This window comes from Camellia sinensis, chromosome 6 (assembly GCF_055761805.1).
Source record: "Camellia sinensis isolate YWXY chromosome 6, ASM5576180v1, whole genome shotgun sequence".
Classification (NCBI taxonomy): domain Eukaryota; kingdom Viridiplantae; phylum Streptophyta; class Magnoliopsida; order Ericales; family Theaceae; genus Camellia; species Camellia sinensis.
Window position 1 is genome coordinate 81317524 of NC_138966.1, and position 23448 is coordinate 81340971.

The 23448-nt window shown below is 34.3% G+C and overlaps 1 protein-coding gene across 1 annotated transcript; it reads left to right on the plus strand.

Annotated features, from left to right (window-relative positions):
• The first annotated feature begins 10941 nt into the window (after window positions 1-10941).
• On the plus strand, window positions 10942-23198 carry LOC145789322 (DEAD-box ATP-dependent RNA helicase 58, chloroplastic-like). Its single transcript, XM_082873075.1, has 10 exons — window positions 10942-11218; window positions 11886-11979; window positions 12368-12481; window positions 12926-13057; window positions 13185-13289; window positions 13670-13828; window positions 13929-13997; window positions 14157-14246; window positions 14489-14629; window positions 22935-23198. The coding sequence occupies exons 1-10, from the start codon at window positions 10956-10958 to the stop codon at window positions 23196-23198; spliced, it is 1431 nt and encodes a 476-aa protein (XP_082729201.1). The 5' UTR covers window positions 10942-10955.
• The last annotated feature ends 250 nt before the right edge of the window (window positions 23199-23448 follow it).

Here is a 23448-nt window from a genome sequence, read left to right on the forward strand (position 1 = left end):
CTTTTCATTTTCCCTTTTTCAACAGATAAGCATGTTAGCTCTATCATCATTTCAACAGATATGTATAAAAACAATATCCCATATTCACAGATAAGCATATAAGCTGTATCCACATTCTCAACAGATATGTATAACAACAATATCTCATATTCACAGATAAGCATATAAGCTGTATCCACACTTCACAAAGATAAGCATATGAGCTCTATCTTCACTTCTCTAGACAAGCATATGAGCTGTATCTACGGAGTTCATCCCCTATCTTCTCCCAACACTATCCGGTTTAGAGGTACATCCCCCATCTTCCCCTAAACCGCGGAGTGCATCCCCCATCTCCTCCTCTACACATAACGTATACAAACACATTGGTTCTATATACAATCACTCAATACATACAGTTAATGTATTCTATCAACCGTCAAATTCCATGACACATTCCATTGATTAGTTTCCGTTTACCTAATCATCATGCATTGTCTACAACAATCACGACTATCCTCCACCGATAGCCCAAAGCAATTATTTCTAAACAGAAAATAAATGCACAAATGGATATTCAATCAACATTTCAATTCGGTGTGTGATAACAATTCAACTACACCCTTTAACCCCATACATTCCCAATCTCAACAATTCCATTTCATTTCCTCATTTCTCACGATTAATTATCTCAATTAATCAACAATGTAATTAGGTCATTTTCCATAATTACCATTTCAACCCTTAGGTCCCATTTTCATCAATGATTCAACATTTATTCCATTTCTTTATACGAAACATACACCTAGGTTTATTATAAATAAAACTCCAACTTTTGTAAAATAACACAAAAGCCCCAAACTTTCACTAAATTACCAAACCAACCCCAACATCTCAAAATACCAAAATTTAAAGACAAAATCCATAGAGAGGAGTAGGATATCCCTACCTCAAATTCGGAGCTCCAAGGGAGAAGAAGACAAAACTCAACGTGCTCCAAATCTCGAAATTTTTCAGATTAAAAAGTAGCCCTCGACGATCAACAACTTTTTTGTAAAGGCCAAAGGTGAGCAAATCACTCCTACTAGATCAAAACCTAGAGAGAAGGTAGAGTTCTAGAGTGAGAGGCTCAACAATGGTGTTTTTGGAAAAGTAGGAGAGAGAAGAGAAAGTGAAAAAGTGATTTGAAAAGTCAAAACACGGAACTTAAACCCAGTCGACCCGCTCGAGCGTCAAACACCCCACTCGAGCGTCACTCACAGACTCCCTCTCGAGCGCCAACAATCCCGCTCGAGCGGCGAATACACACTCCCAGAACTTTTATAGAACCAGGTCTTCGCTCGAGCTTCCAACTCCCCGCTCAAGCGGCACTCACACAACCCCGCTCGAGCGGCCAATACCACGCTCGAGCGTCCAACACTGCACAGAAAAAATACTGGATGGGTGCAATTCCTGCTCGAGCACCAACACCCCCGCTCGAGCGGACAGGTCAAAATCTGGGCAACTAGTTTTGGTTTCTAAACTCAACCAACCTGTAACAAACCTGCCCAACACATCCTATAACTCAAATACGAAGTAAAAAGGGTGCAAACAAGATAATAAACAACTACCAACATCCACGGACACATGTCCGGATCACTGTACAACAAGGGTAAACCCGGGATCGCTATATGCAATCAATCAATACATAAAATTAATGTATTCTATCAACCGTCTACACATAATGCATATAAACACATTGGTCACATGCACAATCCACAGATACATAAAGTTAATGTATTCTATCAACCGTCATACTCTATGACACATCCAATTGATTAGTTTTAGTTTGCCTAATCATCATGCATTGTCTACAACAATCAACACTACCCTCCACCGGTAGCCCAAAGCAATTATTTCTAAGCAGAAAATAAATGCACTAATAGATAATATAACAACATTCTCAAATCAACTCCTCGTTTTCTTCAATTAATTATATGCATTAATTAATTAAACCAATAAGGGCAAATTACCATGATTCACAAAACAACCCTAAGGTTCTATTTCCATCAATGTCCCAACATTAATCTCATTTCTCTATGCCTAACATACATATAGGTTTATATATCTAAAACCCCAACTTTTGTAAAATTACACAAAGGCCCAAACTTTCTCAAAATTACCCAACAACCCCCAACATATCAAAATGCTAAAATTCAAAGACAAAGCTCATAAGATGGAGTAGGTTATCCCTACCTCGAATGATGGGACGCAACGAAGGAGATGAAGAAACGGAAACGCTCCAAATCCCGAAATTTTCAGATTAAAAGGTAGCCCTCGACGATCAACACAACTTTTGTAAAGGCCCAAGGTGAGAAAACAACTCCTACTAGATCAATCCTAAGAGAGAAGTTAGGGTTTTAGTGAGAGGAACTCTCAAAATAGCTTTTTGGAAAAGTAAGAGAGAGAAAGGATGTTGAAAAGTGAACAAAAAAGTCGGATCTCGGCTTTATATACAAGTCTCCCCGCTCGAGCGCCAAACTCCCCGCTCGAGCGTCACTCACAGATCCCCGCTCGAGCGTCCAATTCCCCGCTCGAGCGGCAGATGCACGTTCCCAGAACTTTTACAGACATGGTTCCCGCTCGAGCGTCAAACTCCCCGCTCGAGCGTCAAACACAAACTCCCGCTCGAGCGGCCAATCCTCCGCTCGAGCGTCTACCGCTGCAGACGAAATACTGGATGGGTGATTTCCCCGCTCGAGCGTCAAAAGCGCAGCTCGAGCGGGGAGACCAAAAACTGGGCGAAGATTCTACGTTTTAAAACACAACCAACTTATTCCCAACTTGCCCAACACGACCCAAAGCTTGAACACAAAGAGTAAGGGATAGAAAGAGGATAAGACAACAGCACCCTTACGAAACCGAATCCGGATTACGGTTAAGCACCAAAAAGGAAAACCGGGATCGCTATAAAAGGTGTAAAAAAAGTTGTGAATTTTAGTGTTTTTTTAAGATGGGGAAATGTGATTTTTAGTTTGAAATGTACTAATTTAGGTGCAAGCTTTTACAAGACATTGCTATTTATTTTTTTATGTGAAAAATCATATGGTGAGATGGACCTATGTGAAAAAGAGGTTGATTAAACAAAAATAAATATCCACTTAAAAGTATTTAAGTTACTTTAACATAACTTTCATTGATTAAATTAAATTTATTTTTTTCCCCAAACTAGCTTTTGAAAAAAATTTAAGAAATAGATCCTGAAAACTTAAATCAATTCCAAGAAAATCTATTATTTAGTTTAATTGGTTTATTTGTAGCATGTGTAATTATATTATCAAAAAATCAAAATTGACATTTACATTTCCCTTGAAATTTGAGTTTATAAAACTTAATTGTTTAAATATATATTTTTTCTTTTCCCAATATTATAAAACATGATCTCAATCAGACAGAGTGAAATCCTAACAAAGTATAATTATCATAGTTGATTTGCTTTGAAATGATGACACAAAGAACAAGATTAAATGATTAGGTGCAACTATAAAGATTTATAATGAAAACATTAGTGGTGCTAATTTAGAGATATATTGGAGTTAGAGAAAAGATAGTTAAAAAAAAGAAAAAGAAAAAGAAAAGTAAAGTAAAAAAGAGAAGAAGAAGTTAATGACACGTTTAGATCTTTAATTTGTTAAAGAAAATAAAAATTGAAATATGTAAGTATGGTTAATAAAATGAATTTGTATTTCACTTTCTTCAGTTCTAATTTTTTTTTTTTATAGATATATATTATTAGGGAGACAAGTTAGAGAAAAGATAGTTCATCAATAATAAAAAAATAAAATAATATATTTGAATATTGAATTTGTTATAAAAATGAATTTGCATCTATTCATTTTTTCCCCTTTTTATTAAGGGTAAATTACCAACACCCCCTCGAGATTTGACTAAAATACAGATTCTCCCCTGAGATTTGAGAAATTACATCCCGCCCCTGAGGTTTAAATTTATATAACAAATTACCCCATGAAGTTTATATTTACATAACAAATTGCCCCCTAATTTGTTATGCAAATATAAACCTCAGGGGGCAATTTGTAATTTTTCAAAGCTCAGGGGGAACCCGTATTTTAGTTAAATCTCAAGAGGGGTTTTGGTAATTTGCCCTATTATTATTAACTTAAAAACAAAAATAAATTAAAAAAATTCACTACTTGTTTATCTCAATTTTTTAAGGCAACATTTATTTTACCCCTTGTGATTTGAGATCAGAGCACTTTACTTTTTATGGTTCAAATATAGCCAAGAAGTTTCTATATTATTTTGGACCAAAGTGCAACTGTTAATACCGTTAACTAAAAATGTAAAATGATCGCAACTCTTTTTTTTTTTTTTGTTTTCTCTTATCTCTCACACACATAATTTATAATGGCTAACATTAATTCAATTAAATAAAAATTAATTAAAAAATTTTAAGGGGTACTTACGTGTAGGTCCTAATAAGTAGACTTATTGTCTAATAGGTCCTATAAGAAAAATTTGTTCCAAAAAAAGGTCACTAATTATAAGTTTTAGCGACAATTTATAAAAATCATGACAAAAAAAAGTCACTAATTGTCAATTTTAGTGACATATGTAAAAAATTGTCACAAAAAAATTATTTTTAGTGGCAATTTTACCAATACTTATTTTCAATAGAACTTGATAGGAATTAAGTTCAATTATTAGGACTTATTGGTAGTTTACCCAATTTTTTTTTAATTATTATTATAATTCTTAACTTTTAATCTTAATTTAATTATATTTTGGATGAAAATTAATTCTAAATTCTAAATTATTTATTATAATTCCTACCAGGTTAATCTAATTTTAATTTAATTATATTTATATTTCAATTCTTAGTTATTATTTATTTTATATTTTAATTAATATATTAATCTAATTTTAAGATTAGAGAAAACGGGATAACATTGACATAGCTTCTATTAGTTTAGATGAAAAAACTATAAAATTTTAGTCTAACATCCCTCTTCAACTTTTAGTAATGAGAAAGGTCCACAATATTTCTTTTTATAGTCTAAGGTCCCTTAGTCATATCCTCTCTCCTCTCTCTCCCTCATCTTCTCTCTCTCTACAAGTGAAACAAGAACCATGGCTTCCCCTCTGCAACTTTTCACTCTAATCTTCATCTTCATCTTCATCTCTACTACAATCGTCACCGCCATTGATGACTCTTCATTTTCAATGGTTCCTTCATCATTGTCATCACCATCAATACTATTTTAAAACCACCACACGTACTCATCATCTCCAACTTTCAATAATGAGAAAGGTCCACAATATTTCTTTTTATAGTCTATGGTCCCTCAGTCATATCCTCTCTCATTTCTCTCTCTCTACAAGTGAAACAAGAACCATGGCTTCCCCTCTACAACTCCTCACCCTAATCTTCATCTTCATCTTCATCTTCATCTCTACTAAAATCGTCACCGCCATTGATGACTCTTCGTTTTCAATGGTTCCTTCATCATCGTCATCACCATCAATACTATTTCAAAACCACCACACGTACTTATCATCTCCAACAGCCGCCACAAAGCACAAACCCACTTTTCGTCCATCGATAGCCTTCTAGTAGACCAAACACCAGAGTTCCCTCCTTTTTGGAGTTCTCTTTCTCGGACCTCAATGTAACGCCCTCAAAATAATAACATTAAACCCAACAAATAAGACATGCATTGATATTCAAAAGTTCCACATTCTTTCATTTATCAGAGTTTCATTACAAAAAGTATTACATGCTAACAACAAAAGCAAATGCCCTACAGGCTTACAGCTTTCCAAGTTAACACTTGGTTACAACAAAAGAGTACTAACTCATACACATTAAGCCCTTGGCTTGTATTTACATGTAATACATCAAAAAGTAAAACGACAACATTATGTCCGCCTCTAGCCTCCCAAGCTACGTCCTTGGAGGTGGCATGCTTCCTGCACCTGAAAATGATATTCCTATATAGGGTGAGCCACAGCCCAGTAGAAATACACTAAACCAACCATGAACAATGACTAAAATATTAGCAATTGATAGATGGCCAACACTGATACAATCACATAAATCACATATTTATGTCATACGACTTATGAGTCCAAGTTTCCTTTCATTTTCCCTTTTTCAACGGATAGGCATATAAGCACTACCCACATTCTCAACAGATATGTATAACAACAATATCCACAGATAAGCATATAAGCTATATCCACATTCTACAACAGATATGTATAACCACAATATCCACAGATAAACATAAAAGCTATATCCACACATCACAAAGATAAGCATATAAGCTCTATCTTCACTTCTCTAGACAAGCATATGAGCTGTATCTACGGAGTTCATCCCCTATCTTCTCCCAACACTATCCGGTTTAGAGGTACATCCCCTATCTTCCCCTAAACCGCGGAGTACATCCCCCATCTCCTCCTCTACACATAACGTATACAAACACATGGGTTCTATATACAATCACTCAATACATTTAGTTAATGTATTTTATCAACCGTCAAGTTCCATGACACACTTCATTGATTAGTTTCTGTTTGCCTAATCATCATGCATTGTCTACAACAATCACGACTATCCTCCACCGATAGCCCAAAGCAGTTATTTCTAAACAGAAAATAAATGCACAATGGATATTCAATCAACATTTCATTTCCTCATTCCTCACAATTAATTATCCCAATTAATTAAACAATGTAATTAGGTCAATTCCCATAATTAACATTTCAACCCTTAGGTCCCATTTTCATCAATGATTTAACATTTATTCCATTTCTCTATTCCAAACATGCATCTAGGTTTATTATGAATAAAACCCCAACTTTTGTAAAATTACACAAAAGCCCCAAACTTTCACAAAATTACCAAACCAACCCCAACATCTCAAAATACCAAAATTTAAAGACAAAATCCATAGAGAGGAGTAGGATATCCCTACCTCGAAGTTTGAGCCAAAAAGGAGATGAAGACTCGAAGATCAACGTGCTCCAAATCCAAACTTTTTCAGATTAAAACAAAGCTCTCAATGCCCTCTATCTTTTTAACAAAGGCCCTAGGCTAGATTCACACTCTAGGGAGATCAATTCTTAGAGAGAATATAAGTGTAGAGAGAGAGAGAGTCTCGGATTTAGGGTTTGATCAAAAAAAGAAAGTGAAAAAGTGATGTTTAAAACGCTACTGTCCGCTGATATAAAACACGCTCGCTTGAGCGAAGCCTTTGTCGCTCGAGCGACGCGACACAGAAAACTCTCGCTCGAGCCAAAAACTCAAAAGTGCGCTCGAGCGAAGGAATACTCGCTCGAGCTAACAACTCAAACCCTCAGGTCTGCAACCAGACGCACGCTCGAGCGACAGACCTCTCGCTCGAGCGAAGAACAAACCAGACCGCTCGAGCCAAGAAAAGCTCGCTCGAGCCAAGAAACACAACTCTCAGGTCCAGAACCAGGAGCAAGCGCTCGCTCGAGCGAAGCCACTCTGGCTCGACCCACCAGACACGAACTCAACTCTAGCTCGAGCGACCAACTCCTCGCTCGAGCGAAGGTCCAAAAATCTAGGCAGCAACACTAGGCTCCCAAACACAACCAACCTGAAACAAACCTGCCCAACACATCCTATAACTCAATATACAAAGTAGAGAGGATGCAAACAAGTTAATAAACAACTACCAACATCCACGGACACATGTCCGGATCACTGTACAACAAGGGTAAACCCGTGATCGCTATACTCAAAGTTGCCATTAACAACTTCATCCCCGAGTACATCATTTCCTAAGCAGTTATACTCTCTCTCTGTGTAATTGATCTTTTTCAGAACCACAAGGGTCTATCTACATCATTGATTTTAATACAAATTTGGGTAATATACAAAAGAAAAAATAACTAAATTCTTGCTTTTCGTTTGATTGCACTTGTTGTTTGTGAAATTTACTAGTTTGGTTAAGTGTTGTGTTGTGATATTCATTTCTTTTGGTGTTTTGATTTTTAGAATTCATCCTTAATTCAATTAATATTGCAAATTAGAATAATAATGATTTGATTTTTGGATGGATCTCGTCATCTGTTTCGCTCAAATTGACAAGGTAACTCTCATTTGCTCTATTTGTATGTGCATAATTTGATGCGTACACTAGAAGCAAGATCCCTTCGATTGACATTGGTGCATATGTTGTTTGAATGTCTTACAGTCTAGAAAAAAATTAGTCAAAATGGGAGTTGTTCAATTTTCTCTAGTTTGCTGTTGTTTGAATATCTTACAGTTCAAAAAAAAATGATCAAAATGAAAATTGTGGTTGTTCAAATTTCTTTAGGTTGTTGTTGTCTGAATGTCTTACAGTCTAGAGGAAATTGGTCAAAATGAAAATGGTGGTTGTTCTATTTTCTCTGGTTTTTTGTTGTCTGAATGTCTTACAATCTAAAGAAAATTGGTCAAAATGAAAATGACAGTTGTTCAATTTTCTCTAGTTTGATAAAAAACACAGAGAAAATTATGAGCAAACTAGAGAAAATTGGTCAAAACATAGAAAAATACTTTGGGAAGTCTAGAGAAATTCTCTGGATCGAATTTTCTCTGAATTGATGTTGAGGAACCTTAGACATTATGAAAATATTGGGTGTCTTTCATGTTATAAAATCTTAATATCAAGAATCCTAAAAAAAATCTCCAAAAAACTAACAGTGACAATTTAATACAAAATTACATGGGAGCTTTCTAACTATATGTGAACCAGTGATAAAGTGTTCTAGTGCCAAATCATGAAACGGTAAAATGAATTTAATTATTTTTTTAAGCAAAAATTTTAGATCAGTGTAGAATTTAAAAATTAATTACAAATTAATAATAAACTTTATAAATATTAATAATTAAAATTACAATATTTCTATTTATATGTAATAATTTTCTTAAATTACCACAGACACATAAATTTTTTTTTTAAAAAAAAAGGTAAAAAAATGCATGAATTTTTTTTAAAAAAAAATTGCTTTTGAGAGAACTATATGCAGGTGGAAGAAGAAAAAAAAAATTATCAACACATGAAGGCCATGTTTGATTCACTAGACTAATAGTAAATGTATTAATTATCCTATCAAATTAGTGTGATATTCACTATCCATTAGTAGGATAAATTATCCTTTTATCTATTGTTTGATTTGTATTGGATAAGAAAATATATAAAGGTAAAAGAGACTTTTTATTTTATTTCTCAACTTAGGATATAAAATCCCATTCCTACCCCATTACTAATAATCTTACAAATTTGTTGGATTGATTATTCATTGGATTAATAATCCTAAAATAGAATTTCAAAACAAACATAGGATTATTGGGCTCACGGATTAAAAATTTCAATCCTATACTCTAATTCTGTCAATCAAACATGTCTGAAGGTACAATCACAAACACACTTGCACCTTCTATATATTGATAATTTTTTTCCCCCCTTTCCCATTTGTATGTAATTTTCCATTATTTTTAATACGTTATTATGGGTGAGTCCAAAAGACCGACGACTTTTAACGTGTTATGACCGGCAGAGTTCAATCAAAACGACTTCGTAGGGAGCTTCTATTTGCACACACCCATTCCACTCTGTGCACACATTTAATGATAATTATTTTTATTACAATTTTATTCCCAAGTAAAATTATTATTATAGACATCACACACAATTCAAATAAACACATTCAGAATTTTGATGTCGAAAAAATGAATTTTTTTTTCGAAATTCTACTGTTGAAAAAAATGATAATTTTCAGAATTCTACTTCCGAACAAGTTGTTTATTTTCGAAATGCTAATTCCGAACAAGTTATTTATTGAGAAGAATGTGCATAGAATGTAATGGGTGTGTGCAAATAGAAGCTCCCGACTTCGTACGCTCCATTTTAATGATTGGACCATCCAACCCCTCAAGTTTCTCAAACTCCTTAACTGTTGATTTTCATTTGATCAAAACAAATCTCCAACTGGGTCCCAATGCTCTCATCCATAGCAGATCTTATCCATCACTCTTTCTATCTCTATAGGAATGGCAACGGGGCGGGGCGGGGCCGAGGATCACCTTCCCCGTCCCCGGTCCCCGATGGTAAAATTCTCCCTATCCCCGGCCTCGATCCCCGACGAGGAACCTATCACCGTCCCCGTCCTCATCCCCTAACGGGGATCCGGTTTCCCCGACCTCGAAATTCCCCGGACCAAAAAAAAAAAACCAAACAGAGAGGAAGAGATCATTATCAACAACATAACATAGATCATCATCAAATAACAGATCAAAAAAAATAAATAGCAGATCATCATTATAGATCAAAAAAAAAATAACAGATAAAAAAAAAATAGATCTCACAGATCTGAGCTGAGGAGGGGGGTGGAGGAGATCAGTAGAGTAGAGAAACGTAGGAGGGCGGAGGAGGGCGGCGGAGGAAGATCGACGCTGTGCAGATCGACGCTGTGAAGATTGAGTGAGTGAGGGACTGAAATCAGTGACATATAAGAGAGAGAGTAGAGGGAAGAGAGACGGCGGCGGTGAGTGAGGAGCAATGACGGTGGCGAGGGAGAGCGAGTGAGCGTCGGTGAGGGAGAGTGAGCGAGCAACGGTGAGGGAGAGCAGAGAGAGAGAGAGGCGCGACGTGTTTTGTTTTGTGCGTGTGTGTATGTGTGAACCTATACAGTGATTGAGACACACATATATACAGAGAGGGGTACAAACGTAATTTTACTTCGAGAAGAAACGAGGCCGGAGACGGGGACGGGGCGGGGGTAGGTCTGTAAAAGCTATCCCCGTCCCTGGCCCGAAATTGATCGGGGATTTAATTTTGAATACCATCCCAGCCCGTTGGGGATATTTTTCGGGGAAAAATCGTTCCTATCAAGGATGGGGGAGTGGGTCCCCGTCGGACTGGGTTTAAATTGCCATCCCTCTGTCTCTACGAGCGTCCATGGCTTGTGTCTCTACAACTCAGCTCTACGCTCTTTCATGGAGGTTCTCTGTTAAACCTAGACCACAATACCCTAACTGTACTCGCTCATGGTTCGTTAACTGTAGAAATCGGACTCTCAACCCTCTATCCAATTCCAATCATAGGCCTTCACGAGCTTCTATTGATTCTTCATGTGTTGGAATCGAAGCTGATATCTCAGAGAGGGCTACGACTATCCGAGAACTCTATAAAGATCACATTCCAGATCATATATTGCATAGGCGAGTTTTCTTTCATTTTCCTTTTTCTGGGAATTTAATGGGTCTGTTTGGTTCCAAAGAAAATAGGGGAAAGGAAAAGGGAAAGAAATATGAGCTCTTTCTTCTATTTTTTAATTTTCTTGATTTGCTAATAAAAAAATTGAAAACATAAGTTTTGAGGGTAATCATTTTCTTTTATGGGAAACTAATGGGTCTTACCCAAAAATAAATAAAATTAAAAAAAGGGGTATGTTTGGTACCTGAGAAAATAGAGGAAAAGAAAAGGTAAGCAATATTACCTCTTTTGATTTTCAACGGCTAGTTAAGGTTCGCTCTATATTTGCTAATCAAAACAATCGAAACTATGAGGTCTGAGTGTAACAATGTTCCTTTTCGACTAGTTCTCTTACTTTCTCAATAACCAAACTTAGTGTAATCAAGTATTTTTCCTTTTCTCTTCTCATATAACTGATTAGTATTGAAGTAGAATGATGAATATATAGACCAATGAATTGGTTAAAAGCAAGTTTTGGTTTTATGCTTTTCTCAATTGCTTTTATTTTCTTAGTTTTGTGTGTGACGATTGACACACTAGGATTGCAGAAATGTACAATACAAGTCTTTGTGAAATGTGCTGAAAATGGATCGTATGAAGGATACTGATCAGAGTTGGTTTAACTTGATGCAGGGTGGAAGAGGTTGGATTTGTTGTGCCTACAGATGTGCAGCAAAAAGCTTTGCCAATTCTGCTTTCTGGGCATGATTGCATACTTCACGCTCAGGTTAATTTGTGCTATTAGACTTGTTTTATTTCAAAGTTTGTTTTGGTTTCTTTTACTTGATCTGGTACTTTATTTTTTTGAAATCTTGTGGAAGTAGTGAAGAAAGATCTTTAGTTCTTAGTAAAATATCCACTACACTATTCAAGGTACATTCACTAACTTTCTATCTGCCAAATTAGCATAACAACTTACAGATGCTTAGGCTTTTGCTGAAAGGAATATAATGACACACATGATTGTTTGCAATCTGATGGGTTGGTTATATATTGGTCACGGTGTTCATATGTATATTCTTAAATGAAAATAAAGTGGTTGCTTTTTCTGACTCTATAGCAGTGACAAAGCTAATGTAGTTGATTTTTTTTTCTTTCTTGATTTGGCCCTCTAGACAGGTTCTGGGAAGACCCTGACATACCTGCTTTCAATTTTTTCAGTTGTAAACGCTCAAAGATCAGTAGTGCAAGCACTTATTGTGGTCCCTACTAGGGAACTTGGCATGAGAGTATGAATATTGATGATCACTTCTGCAAATATATATATATATATATATATATTTTAAGTTAAAAAATTTATATATGATTTGAATCTTACAAGGGTTATGATATGTGTTATTCGGGAGCTTCTATTTACACATCCCCATTCCCCTATTTACACACACTTAATAAAAATTATTTTTATTATAATTTTATTTTCAAGTGAAATTACTATTATGGACATTAAATAAACACATTCGGAAGTTGAATGTCAAAAAAATAAAAAAAAATTGGAACTCTACTTCCGAATAAGTTGTTTATTTTCGGAATGCTACTTCTGAACCAATTGTTTATTTTTGGAATTCTACTTCCGAACCAATTATTTATTGAAAAAGATGTGTAAAGAGGGGAATGAGTGCATGCAAATAGAAGCTCCCGGGTTATTCTTATATTGTGATGTTTTTATAAACAAGGTCACAAAAGTTGCTCGAATGCTGGCTGCAAAACCTGCTGAACTTGGAGAGGAGGCATGCTGTGTTATGGCTCTTCTAGATGGAGGAATGCTGAGAAGACATAAAAGTTGGTTGAAGATATCATGTTGGTTTGTATGATCTTACAAATGTTTTTTCTTTAAATTTTTTTTTTTTGTCTGGTTGTTTGTTTCCTGCAATAGAAAATTCTTGTAAGAAAATTTATTCATGGAAGCTTGTTATAACTAGCTCTTATTGTCAGGCAGAGCCCCCTACAATACTGGTTGCAACTTTGGGAAGTTTGTGTCAAATGATTGATAAGCAAATTCTTAAGCTAGATTCGATGCAGGTGTTGGTAATCGATGAGGTAAGTGAAATATAACTTACTTGGCTTTTGCTTATATTATTGATGTGCACGTATGTGTGTGTATATATAGAATACATATATTCAGCATTTGCTAGAAACAACTTCTGCTTGAGAACTTTAAATTCTTTTGAATGATTATAAGAACTTCTTTGAAGTTTTAGACCTTTTTTTTTTTTTTGAACTTTTCAGTAAGATAAGTGGCTGCCCCTTTTTGTTTGAATTATAAGGTATATTAAGGTAGATGAGTGGGCATTTTTTTACTAAAAGGAGCCAATATGTAACATATTTGGCTTCTCTCATTGTACAAGGCCTCGTAAGTTTGAGTCTTTAATGCAAAAGTTCATCATAGGAATTGACATGATATATTTTGTGCCTCCTAGGTTGAATTCATGTTCAATTCTTCTAAGCAAGTCAGTTCGCTTCGAAAGCTTCTAATATCGTACTCATTAAGAAATAACCGTCAGACTATTTTTTCCAGTGCATCAATTCCCCAGCACAGAAGATTCTTATCTAATTACATTCAGCAAAAATGGACCAAGGTTTGCTGATGGAATCTTTGTTTCTATGTATTCGTTATTGGGCTTTAGCTCAATCTGCCTATTATTGTATTACTTGCATACTTAATCGTGTTTCAGACAGGATGATGTTGTTCATGTCCATGTAAACATAGTTGAGCCAATGCCATCACGCCTGCATCACGGATTTGTGGTAAAAGAATTTGGAACCATGAAACTTGTTCAATTTTCTGTGTGTTTTTTTCCCCTTTTCCCCAGTGTTGCTTTATTTCATATTCAGCTTATTTGTATATATAATATCTTGTTCTAAACAGCAACTATTTTTTTGATGACATGCTTTGATGGTTATCAGATGTGTGGTAAAAATGAAAGACATCAAACCTTGGTATCCTTGTTACAAAGCGATGCACCTCATTCTGCTATAATTTTTTTCCGCACACAGGTTAATTCTGCTATCATTCTCAATCATTTTATTTATTGTTTTGGATATAGGACTGGCTTTACCCAAATGATAAAATTTGACAAATGTGATATCTAACTTCACGGTCTCACTTGAATAATGTGATATTTTTTATCAATATTATATCCGACTTATTGAAGTTCATAATGTTCATAGTTTGTGGCAAACTAAACATTGGTGACTCTAGTTAGTAGGTTAATATTATTTTCCAATTTATATTGCAGTCTGAGAAGTTAAAGAAGGCTGGCCATGCTTCACCCACAACTCTTCTAATTGAGTTGTTGAAGACTTCTCTTCCAGGGTGTTTTGATATTATTATTTTGGAGGAAGACATGAATTTCAATTTGCGAGCAGCTTCGTTATTTGTAAGTACTATTCAGCTCATGGATGCTAGATGTATCTATAACTCTTTATTTCATCCATAGGGAAAAAAATGGGTTGAAAGTTGGATTAGATAAGGCCATCTCTGTATATTATAGTATTTGATGTTTCTGTGAGAACTAAAATAATTAAATAAAAGAAGAATACCCCTTGTCATGATGTTCAAGCAGTTGAATCTTGTTCTTGATTGATCAAGTCTTGAATATATAAACAAAACCAATTACAAAACACTTTCACAGAACCATATGGAAAAATGGAAGGGACAGAGTTTTAAGCCTATTCGTTTCACAAAAACATATGTGTTTTGATGGTTATCACAGGTATATATAGATAGGCTTGGTCTCATGATCCAATCCAAGTGTAATTCCTTATAACTTCGCACCATCAGGGAAGTTGTAACTTCTCATGAAACCACTTTATGGGGTAGTGGACATGTTTCACATTAGTTACCCAATTGTTTACTGATTAAAATATATATAATAATATAATTAATTAAATAAATAAAACATGTGGCATATGTGCCACTTTATGGATATGCTTACATTCTCCCACTTGACACATATGATACATTTTGTTGACTTTCGGATAACTAAAAAACAGATTATGGCCATTAAATAAAAATACCCATACTTTATAAAGAGACATAATACACGAATTATGGCGGTTATACTCTGTCAAATGAGTATTTCCTTCCATGTATTACGTTGTATGATTCTCTCAACTTTATATGGTGTCATTCTTTATGAATAACTTCTAATAAGTTATTCTGGGTCTAATGATCCCTATGGATCAATAGTCCCAATGGACTGCATAGCATCACAAGTGCACAAAGTGATGCTTTTCATTAATAATAATCAAAATGTAATTAGAAAACATTATTGAGCTAACCAATCAGTCCATGCCCTCTACGTGTTTTGAAAACACCTTTACAGAAAGATCTTTGGTCATGGGATCTGCAACTATCATATCGGTACTAATCTTAACACGGTCTCAAACTGCAAGAAACTTTATGTCAATATGCTTGCTTCGGCTGCCACTAACTGTAGCCGAATTATCACAGTAAACTTTTAATGGCCTAGAAATCAAATTTACAATTCGTAACCCTGTGATAAAATTTCTTAACCAAATAGTCTGTGATTTTCTTCAAAGTATGCTATAAACCTAATGTAGGCTTTATCAGACAATCCTAATGTCCTTTTGGACTTGTCTTTGTGAATCTCTATGCCAATGACATAAGAAGTTTCACCTATATCCTTCATTTCAAAGTTTTGGGAAAGAAATTGTTTAGTATCATGCAACCAACCCAAATCATTAGATACAAGTAAAATGTCATCCACATATAGAACTAGAAAAATGTGCTTGCTCCCACTAACCTTAAGCTACATTTGGTTGTCCACAATGTTCTCGGTAAAACCATATGAAGTAATAACATTGTGGAACTTTATATACCACTGTTGGGAAGCTTGTTTTAGTCCATATATGGATTTCTTGAGCTTGCAAACCAAGTGACTATCTTTATCAGAAGAAAAACCTTCAGGTTGCTTCATGTATACTTCTTCCTTACGATCCCCATTTAAAAATGTCGTTTTCACATCCATTTGATGTAGCGCTAAATCAAAATGAGCTACTAATGCCATGATAATTCTAAATGAATCCTTCTTAGAAACCGGAGAGAAGGTATTATGATAATCGATGCCTTCTCTTTGAGTAAAACCTATGAAGCACAGACACCTTTCTGGGGTCTGCGTATCAGTGTTGGACATGCAGTGGACACGCGTTCAACACTCTCATGAAGGTGTCCCATTTTTTTATTGAATTTTTTGTAGTTGGACAAGTTCGGGACACGTTTCAGACACTGCGGGGTAGAAAACATAATTTCTAAAACTTGTAAGTGGGGTCAAATTATAAAAAACAAAAATTATTACTTTAATCGAAGAGATGAGACGAAAGAAAAGGCAGTTCGCTAAGGTATGTCTTCTTCTTCTTCTTCGATTATGTTCTTTTCTTCTCCTCCTTCGATTCACTTCTTCTTCTTCTTCTTTTTTCATTCGATCTTTTTCTTTTGGTTCGATCTCTCTCTATATGTCTTCTTGTTCTTCTTCTTTGATTCTGTTCTTCCCTTTTTCTCCTTCGATTCTCTTCTTCTTTTCTTGTTTGATCTTCTTCTTGTTCGATCTCTCTCCGCCTCTCTGTTTTTCAATCAGTCTCTCTTTCTTCGACTTTTTTTTTTCTTCGAAACCTTTCTCTCTTTCAAATGTAACCTCTTTCTTCAATTATATATATATATATATATATTGCTGAATGTAAAGTAACCCTTTCTTTCTCTCTCTCTCTCTCTGATTATTTCTTTTTTTTTTTCTAATTAGTTTTATTTGATAGAATAAGTTAGTTTTATTTGAAGAAAAAAAATCAAATTGTTGACATAGCTGAAATTGTTAATTTTTTTAACATGTGTTTATTAATTTTATTAGAGGAATCAATTTTCATTACCTTTCAATATATATATTTTTACAATTTTATGATATATAATAAAAATAATAATTATATATTAAGCGTGTCCCCCATTTTTTGAAATTTTGTGTGTCCATGTCATGTCACGTGTCCGTGCTTCATAGAGTAAAACCCTTAGCTACAAGTCTGGCCTTATGTCATTCAACGTTGCCATTTGAGTCTTTCTTGGTCTTATAGACCCCATTTATAGTCAACAGCTTTAATTCCCTTAGACAACTCCACAATTTACCAAACTTGATTCTTAGCCATAGCTTTCAACTCTTCCATCATGGCATCATACCATAATTTAGAATCATCCCTATTCATGGCATTGGAAAATGAAATAGGATCATCCTTAGGTCCAATGTCAAAATTAGACTCTATTAAGTATACAAAATAATCACCTGAAATTGCGGACTTTCTAGCTCGTGAGGATCTCCTTAATTTTGTAGTCTCAATTGGGACTTGAGCTACAGGCTCTATGTTGACTTGTTCCTTTTGTGGTGGAAGTTCTTAAATTTGTTGATCTTCAAGGATATCAGGTTGATTATCCTGAAAGACAACCAATTCACCTATATTCATGGGTGTTGTATCTGGATCCCGTGATTCATCCCACTCTATCTTTCGATGATAACTCCCACTAGGGTCAACTTCCTTAATAAACTTAGCATTTTTGACTTCAACAATTCTAAGTAAATTTGAAGGGTAATAAAATCTGTAGCCCTTGGAGTTTTCTGCATAGCCTATGAAAAAACCACTAATTGTTCTGGGGTCTAATTTCTTTAAATGTGGGTTATACACCCTCACTTCAATTGGACAACCCCAAATGTGTAAGTGTCTTAAACTTGGCCTTCCATCCTTTTCATAACTCAAATGGTGTTTTGGGAATAACCTTGAATGGAACCCTATTTAAGATATACACAACGGTTTTCAATGCTTCACTCCACAAATTTATAGGCACATTAGAATAACTAAGCATGCTGCTTACCATGTTCATAAGTGTTCGGTTTCTTTTTCCAGCAACACTATTTTGTTGTGGTGTGCCAGGCATTGAATATTGTGCAATAAGGCCTTCTTCCTTAAGGAACTTAGCAAATGGACCTAGTATTTGTCCCAATTTTGTATACTTCCCATAATATTCTCCACCCCTGTCTGACTTCACAATTTTAATTTTCTTTTATGTTTGTTTCTTTCCCTTTTCTTTATAAACTTTAAAGGCATCAAGTGCCTCGGCCTTATCAAACAAGAGGTAGAGATACATGTATCGTGTATAGTCATCAATAAATGAGATAAAATATCTCTAACCATTTAGACAATGTGGAGTAAATGGTTCACAAATATCAGTGTGTATGATTCTAAGAATTTCCTCACTCCTTTTGGCACCTTTACTGGTCTTGTTGGTCTGCTTTCCCTTTATGCAGTCCACACAAATACCAAAGTTGGTAAAATCAAGAGTTTGAAGGACTTCTTCATTAACCAACCTCTTATTCTCTCAATGGAGATATGTCCCAATCTCCTATGCCAAACTATAGAGGACTCATTGACAATATTACGCTTAATGCTAATATCACCATGCAAGGTTAAAAGACTTTGTTCAAAAATAGGATCCAAATTTAATTTGTACAAACCATTAATTAAAGTACCAAATCCTATAGAAACAGAGTCTTTAAACAAACTAAAATTTGAACCAACAAATTGAAATTTAAATCCAAACGATATTAGTCTAGAAACACAAATTAAATTTTTAGAAAACGATGAGATATAAAAAGTGTTTTCAAGATCTAGAACAAAGTCATTCTTTAAAACAAGTCTTAAAGTTCCCATAGCTTCAACATGTGAACGTATCCCATTACCTGAATAGAAACCTTGTTTACTTCCCGCCAGTTTCCTTAGGCTGAGGGAGCCCTACATGGTATTAGCAACGTGAATTGTAGAACCCAAATGAATTCACCAATCATATTGATGAGTATTAACAAAATTAGATTCATAACACGAGATATGAGATTACCTTTCTTCTCGAGCCATTTCTTATACTTGGGCCAGTCTTTCTTCATGTGACCCTTTTTCTTGCAAAAGAAGCATGCATCCTTATTGCCATGATTTTTGAATGGCACTTTACCAAGCTTCTTCCATTTTGGATCACCTTTTCCCTTTTTCCATTGCCCTTCTTTATGTGTTGCTAATTGAGCACTTTCCATTTTTTCATGCTTCAATCTATCCTCCTCTTGAACACACATGGTCAAAAGTTCATTGGTAGACCATTTTTTCTTCTGTGTGTTGTAAGAAATTTGGAATGCTCCATATTCCATAGGCGGAGAATTGAGTATGAAATTGATAAGGAATGACTCAGAAATCTTAGGGTGTGTTTGGTTTGTTTTTGGGAGAGTGATTTTCAAAAAAAAAATTGGAGAGAAAGTTTAAAATTTTTTTTGGTTTGTTTGGTTGTATATTTTGAAAATAGTTTTGGAGTTTGGGAGTTTGGAGTGATTTGATATTTTGTTATAATTGAGTAGATGTGTGTGAGAGAAAAAGTGATTAAGAAGGAGAGAGGAGAGAGAAAAAGTGATTGATAATGTGTAAGAGAGAAAGTGATTTTGGAAATTTTTTGAGAAAAATAACAAACTAAACAAAATTTTGAATTTTTTTTTCAAAAACAACTCTCCCAAAAACAAACCAAACAAGCCCTCAATCTCTAAGGACTTAAGACGAGCTGCAATGTCTCTCATTTCCATAATGTGCTCACGCACACTCCTAGAATTGTTATGCTTCATGCCTGATAGTTTGTTCATTAGAGTGCTTGCCAATGCCTTGTCAGAATTAACAAATTGCTCTTCAGTAGCCCTTATGTAGTTTTTGACCTTATCAGATGGTGGGATTGAGCCCCTAATACTCTGGCTGATATGTGACTTTATGAGCATTAGGCTTAAGTGATTAGATCGCTTCCATTCGTCGTAAGCATTTTTTTTGCAGCGAAATTCTCCATAAACATTCTTTTTTGCAGTGGAACTCTTGTCCGTGGATTCAGGAGGTTCATCCACACGGAGTGCCAGATTGAGGTCCATGCACCCTAATGTCAAAGGGATTTTGTCCTTCCAGTTTGAAAAATTATCACCGTTCAAGAATGGAATACGAGAAGACTCATTAGACAGTATAGAGGTAGAAATCACTGCAATTACCAAGGACATCATTAATGCTTTGAAACAATAACTATAGTTTGAATCAACCAATGTCAAATTCAGTAACAAATCTAAACTTTCTTGTGGGTAGAGGTCATTAATTGTATTAGATTTGCTATTACTTTATAATAAGACTAATGGATTCCGAAATATTCAAGGAAAAGAAAACTCATTCCTGTGGGTTTAGAGCGTCCAATCCCTTTAATACCCAATCCGTTATCTTATTCCCATTAAATTTCATAGATAACTACTTTCCTGTGAGACTGAGAAATTATTTATAAAACATAATTGCAATATAAAAATGTCAAATTAATTTTTAACTTTATGTGATCAAAATACTAATGATCACTACATCTTTATGTCTTAAGATGTTAGGGCTACTCTTAAAACAGAATTTTTTATTTTTTATTTTTAACTATGGCATAATTTATTAAGTGAGCAAATCCTTATGATCAGAACCAGTACATAATCTTTTAATGCACATAATGCATAATACGTGCAATTAGAGTAATATCACATGAAAAATCCCATGACCCAACACATGTAATTCAACCTTATACTAGAAAAAGTTGGACCAAAATAAATTCCATAAGTCCAACACATAGTGTATACAAGCTCTTATTTCACATAAATTTTCTTAGCATAAATAATCTTAATACATGTAATATGATATTACACTATACTAGAGAGCATGCCAATGAATATGAAAATTTGTAAGACTTTAAAGGATATGTAAAATAGTTCACTGTATGAAATTCAAATGAATTTATTTAATATTTAGACATGCAACTATAATAAACAAAATATCCTTAATATCATGTCCTTATAAAAATCTAGAAATAAATTTAAGTCTTTTATGCCTTTTAAAATTAACTAAATAAATCCAAATAAAAGCATTTGAATTTTTAGATTTTATACAAAATGGTCTTCAATGTATGTCAATTAATGAAAACTCATACTTAATGACATACAGTAGGTTTCCAAAACATAGCAAATTTAGAATAGGAACACTTCAAAGTTAATTTAAACACTACTATTACAGAACAAGATGAATTCTATTGCCTCTAATTAATATACATCAAGCAACAATTCATCTTTAATAGTGAGAAAAACAATCCAAAAAGTTTCAGAAACCCTTGATTTATTTATTTATTTATTTATTTATTTATTTATTTTAATTTTACTCAGCAAGATAGGGAAGAGGTGCTTGAATAAAACCAACCCAAATATCTTTGATCATTAGGCTAAGTCAATTTCAAAAAGTAGATAGAAAGTCTGCGGATGGATATTAAAATAATTTCTTGTTTTTGTTTCTCTGAGACTCATATCACAGTTCACATAACAAAGTTCTATGCTATCAAGGATAAAGACAAAGCCATGATTATAAGCAGGGAACATGTTTTCACAATATACGGGTAACATCAAACAAAGTGAAACAGAGGATCATGTGAAACAGAGATACTATTAGGATCAAACAAGATTTGACCCCCATACAATTACAATAATGCTGAATAACAAAATAGAAGGATGCTCTGATACCAATTGTGAGAACTAAAATAATTTAATAACAGAAGAATACCTCCTGCCATGATGTTCAAGTCTTTGAATCTTATTTTTGATTGATCAAGTCTTGAATATATAAACAAAACCACTTATAAAACACTTCCACAGAACCATATAGAAAAGTGGAAGGAACAGAGTTTCAAGCCTATTCTATTCACAAAAACAACGTCTGTGTTTTGATAGTTATCATAGGCATATATAGATAGGCTTGGACCCATGATCTAAGTGTAACTCCTTATAACTTTTCACCATCAAGAAGTTGTAACTTCCCATGAAACCACTTTATGGGGTAGTGGACATGTTTCACGTTAGTTATCCAATTGTTTACTGATTAAAATATATATAATAATTATATAATAATATAATTAAATAAATAAATAAAACATGTGGCATATGTGCCACTTCATAGATATGCTTACAGTTTCAATATCACATTAGAAGATTTAGTTCAAATGGGGCCAACATATCATAGACAAGGTTGAAAACTAACTTGTAAGTGATGCTGAATGGGCAACATAATTAATCCATTCAATCTTTCTAGTGACATGATTAATGAAAGATAAGTTTGTGGACTAGAAGAAGTTGGATTAGGCCCTCATTTTTTAACATACCCCAAGGCTGGCCCTATATGGACTTATCATGTGAATAATAACATACAAAAGTAAACATGACAAAATGAAACTTGTTTTTTATGAATTAAATGATAGAACTGTTCTATGAAAAAAAAAATCCCAAGCCACGTCTCCTAGATTGCCTTTGTGGCATACCACTAGCAAATCACATGTAAGATTAGTTGCTTTGGGAATTGGTTTGAGCTAGAGGAATGACACGTTTTCTCTTTTCTTCTTCTTTTTCTTTTTTTCTTAATTTAAATTTTTTTTACAAGACAATTCCGTTCATTTTGGTTTTGGAAAACTTGGTGGTTGCTGCATTGTTCGTTCTGTGACATTTATTGAAACTAGGCTCTTACCCTTCCCTTTTCTTTTCCCTCCACAAATTCCTACACAAATCCATGATCCAAACACAACCTAAATGTTTGTTATCCGCTTCTTGAATACAGGAAATGAGACAAGGAAGAAGTTATCTTCTCGTGGCGACAGATATAGCAGCCATAGGAGTTGACCTTCCAGAGACAAGCCATATATACAACTTTGATCTGCCAAAAACTGCAGTGGATTATCTTCATCAAGTTGGGAGGACATGTAGAAAACCATTCTCGGGCAATAAATGTTATGTTACTAGCATTATAACATCAGAAGAGAGGTTTGTGTTACAGAGATTTGAAAATGAAATGATGTTTCAATGTACTGAGGTGTTTCTATAAATTCAATTTTAGTTTCAGTTTCATTCAATATTAGTTTCATCCGTCTCGTTCTTCTCTCCATTGTTTTCAAATCGTTAATCGAATCATGAATCATTTTGCTGAAATCAAGAACATGAATTGTAAGCTTCATTTTATTTAGCATAATATATAATTATATAATACATATAAAAATACACACACACACACTATTTAAAACAAAATAAATATCATAGCAAAGTTGTATATATGTATATACATATAAAACCATGAT

Bases quoted from the DNA above. Each gene is read 5' to 3' on its own strand.
- LOC145789322 (XM_082873075.1), top strand. From the start codon at position 10,956: ATGGCTTGTGTCTCTACAACTCAGCTCTACGCTCTTTCATGGAGGTTC. The intron at 12,482-12,925 runs GTATGAATATTG...TTTATAAACAAG, and splicing joins CTAGGGAACTTGGCATGAGA to GTCACAAAAGTTGCTCGAAT. The intron at 13,290-13,669 runs GTAAGTGAAATA...TGTGCCTCCTAG, and splicing joins AGGTGTTGGTAATCGATGAG to GTTGAATTCATGTTCAATTC.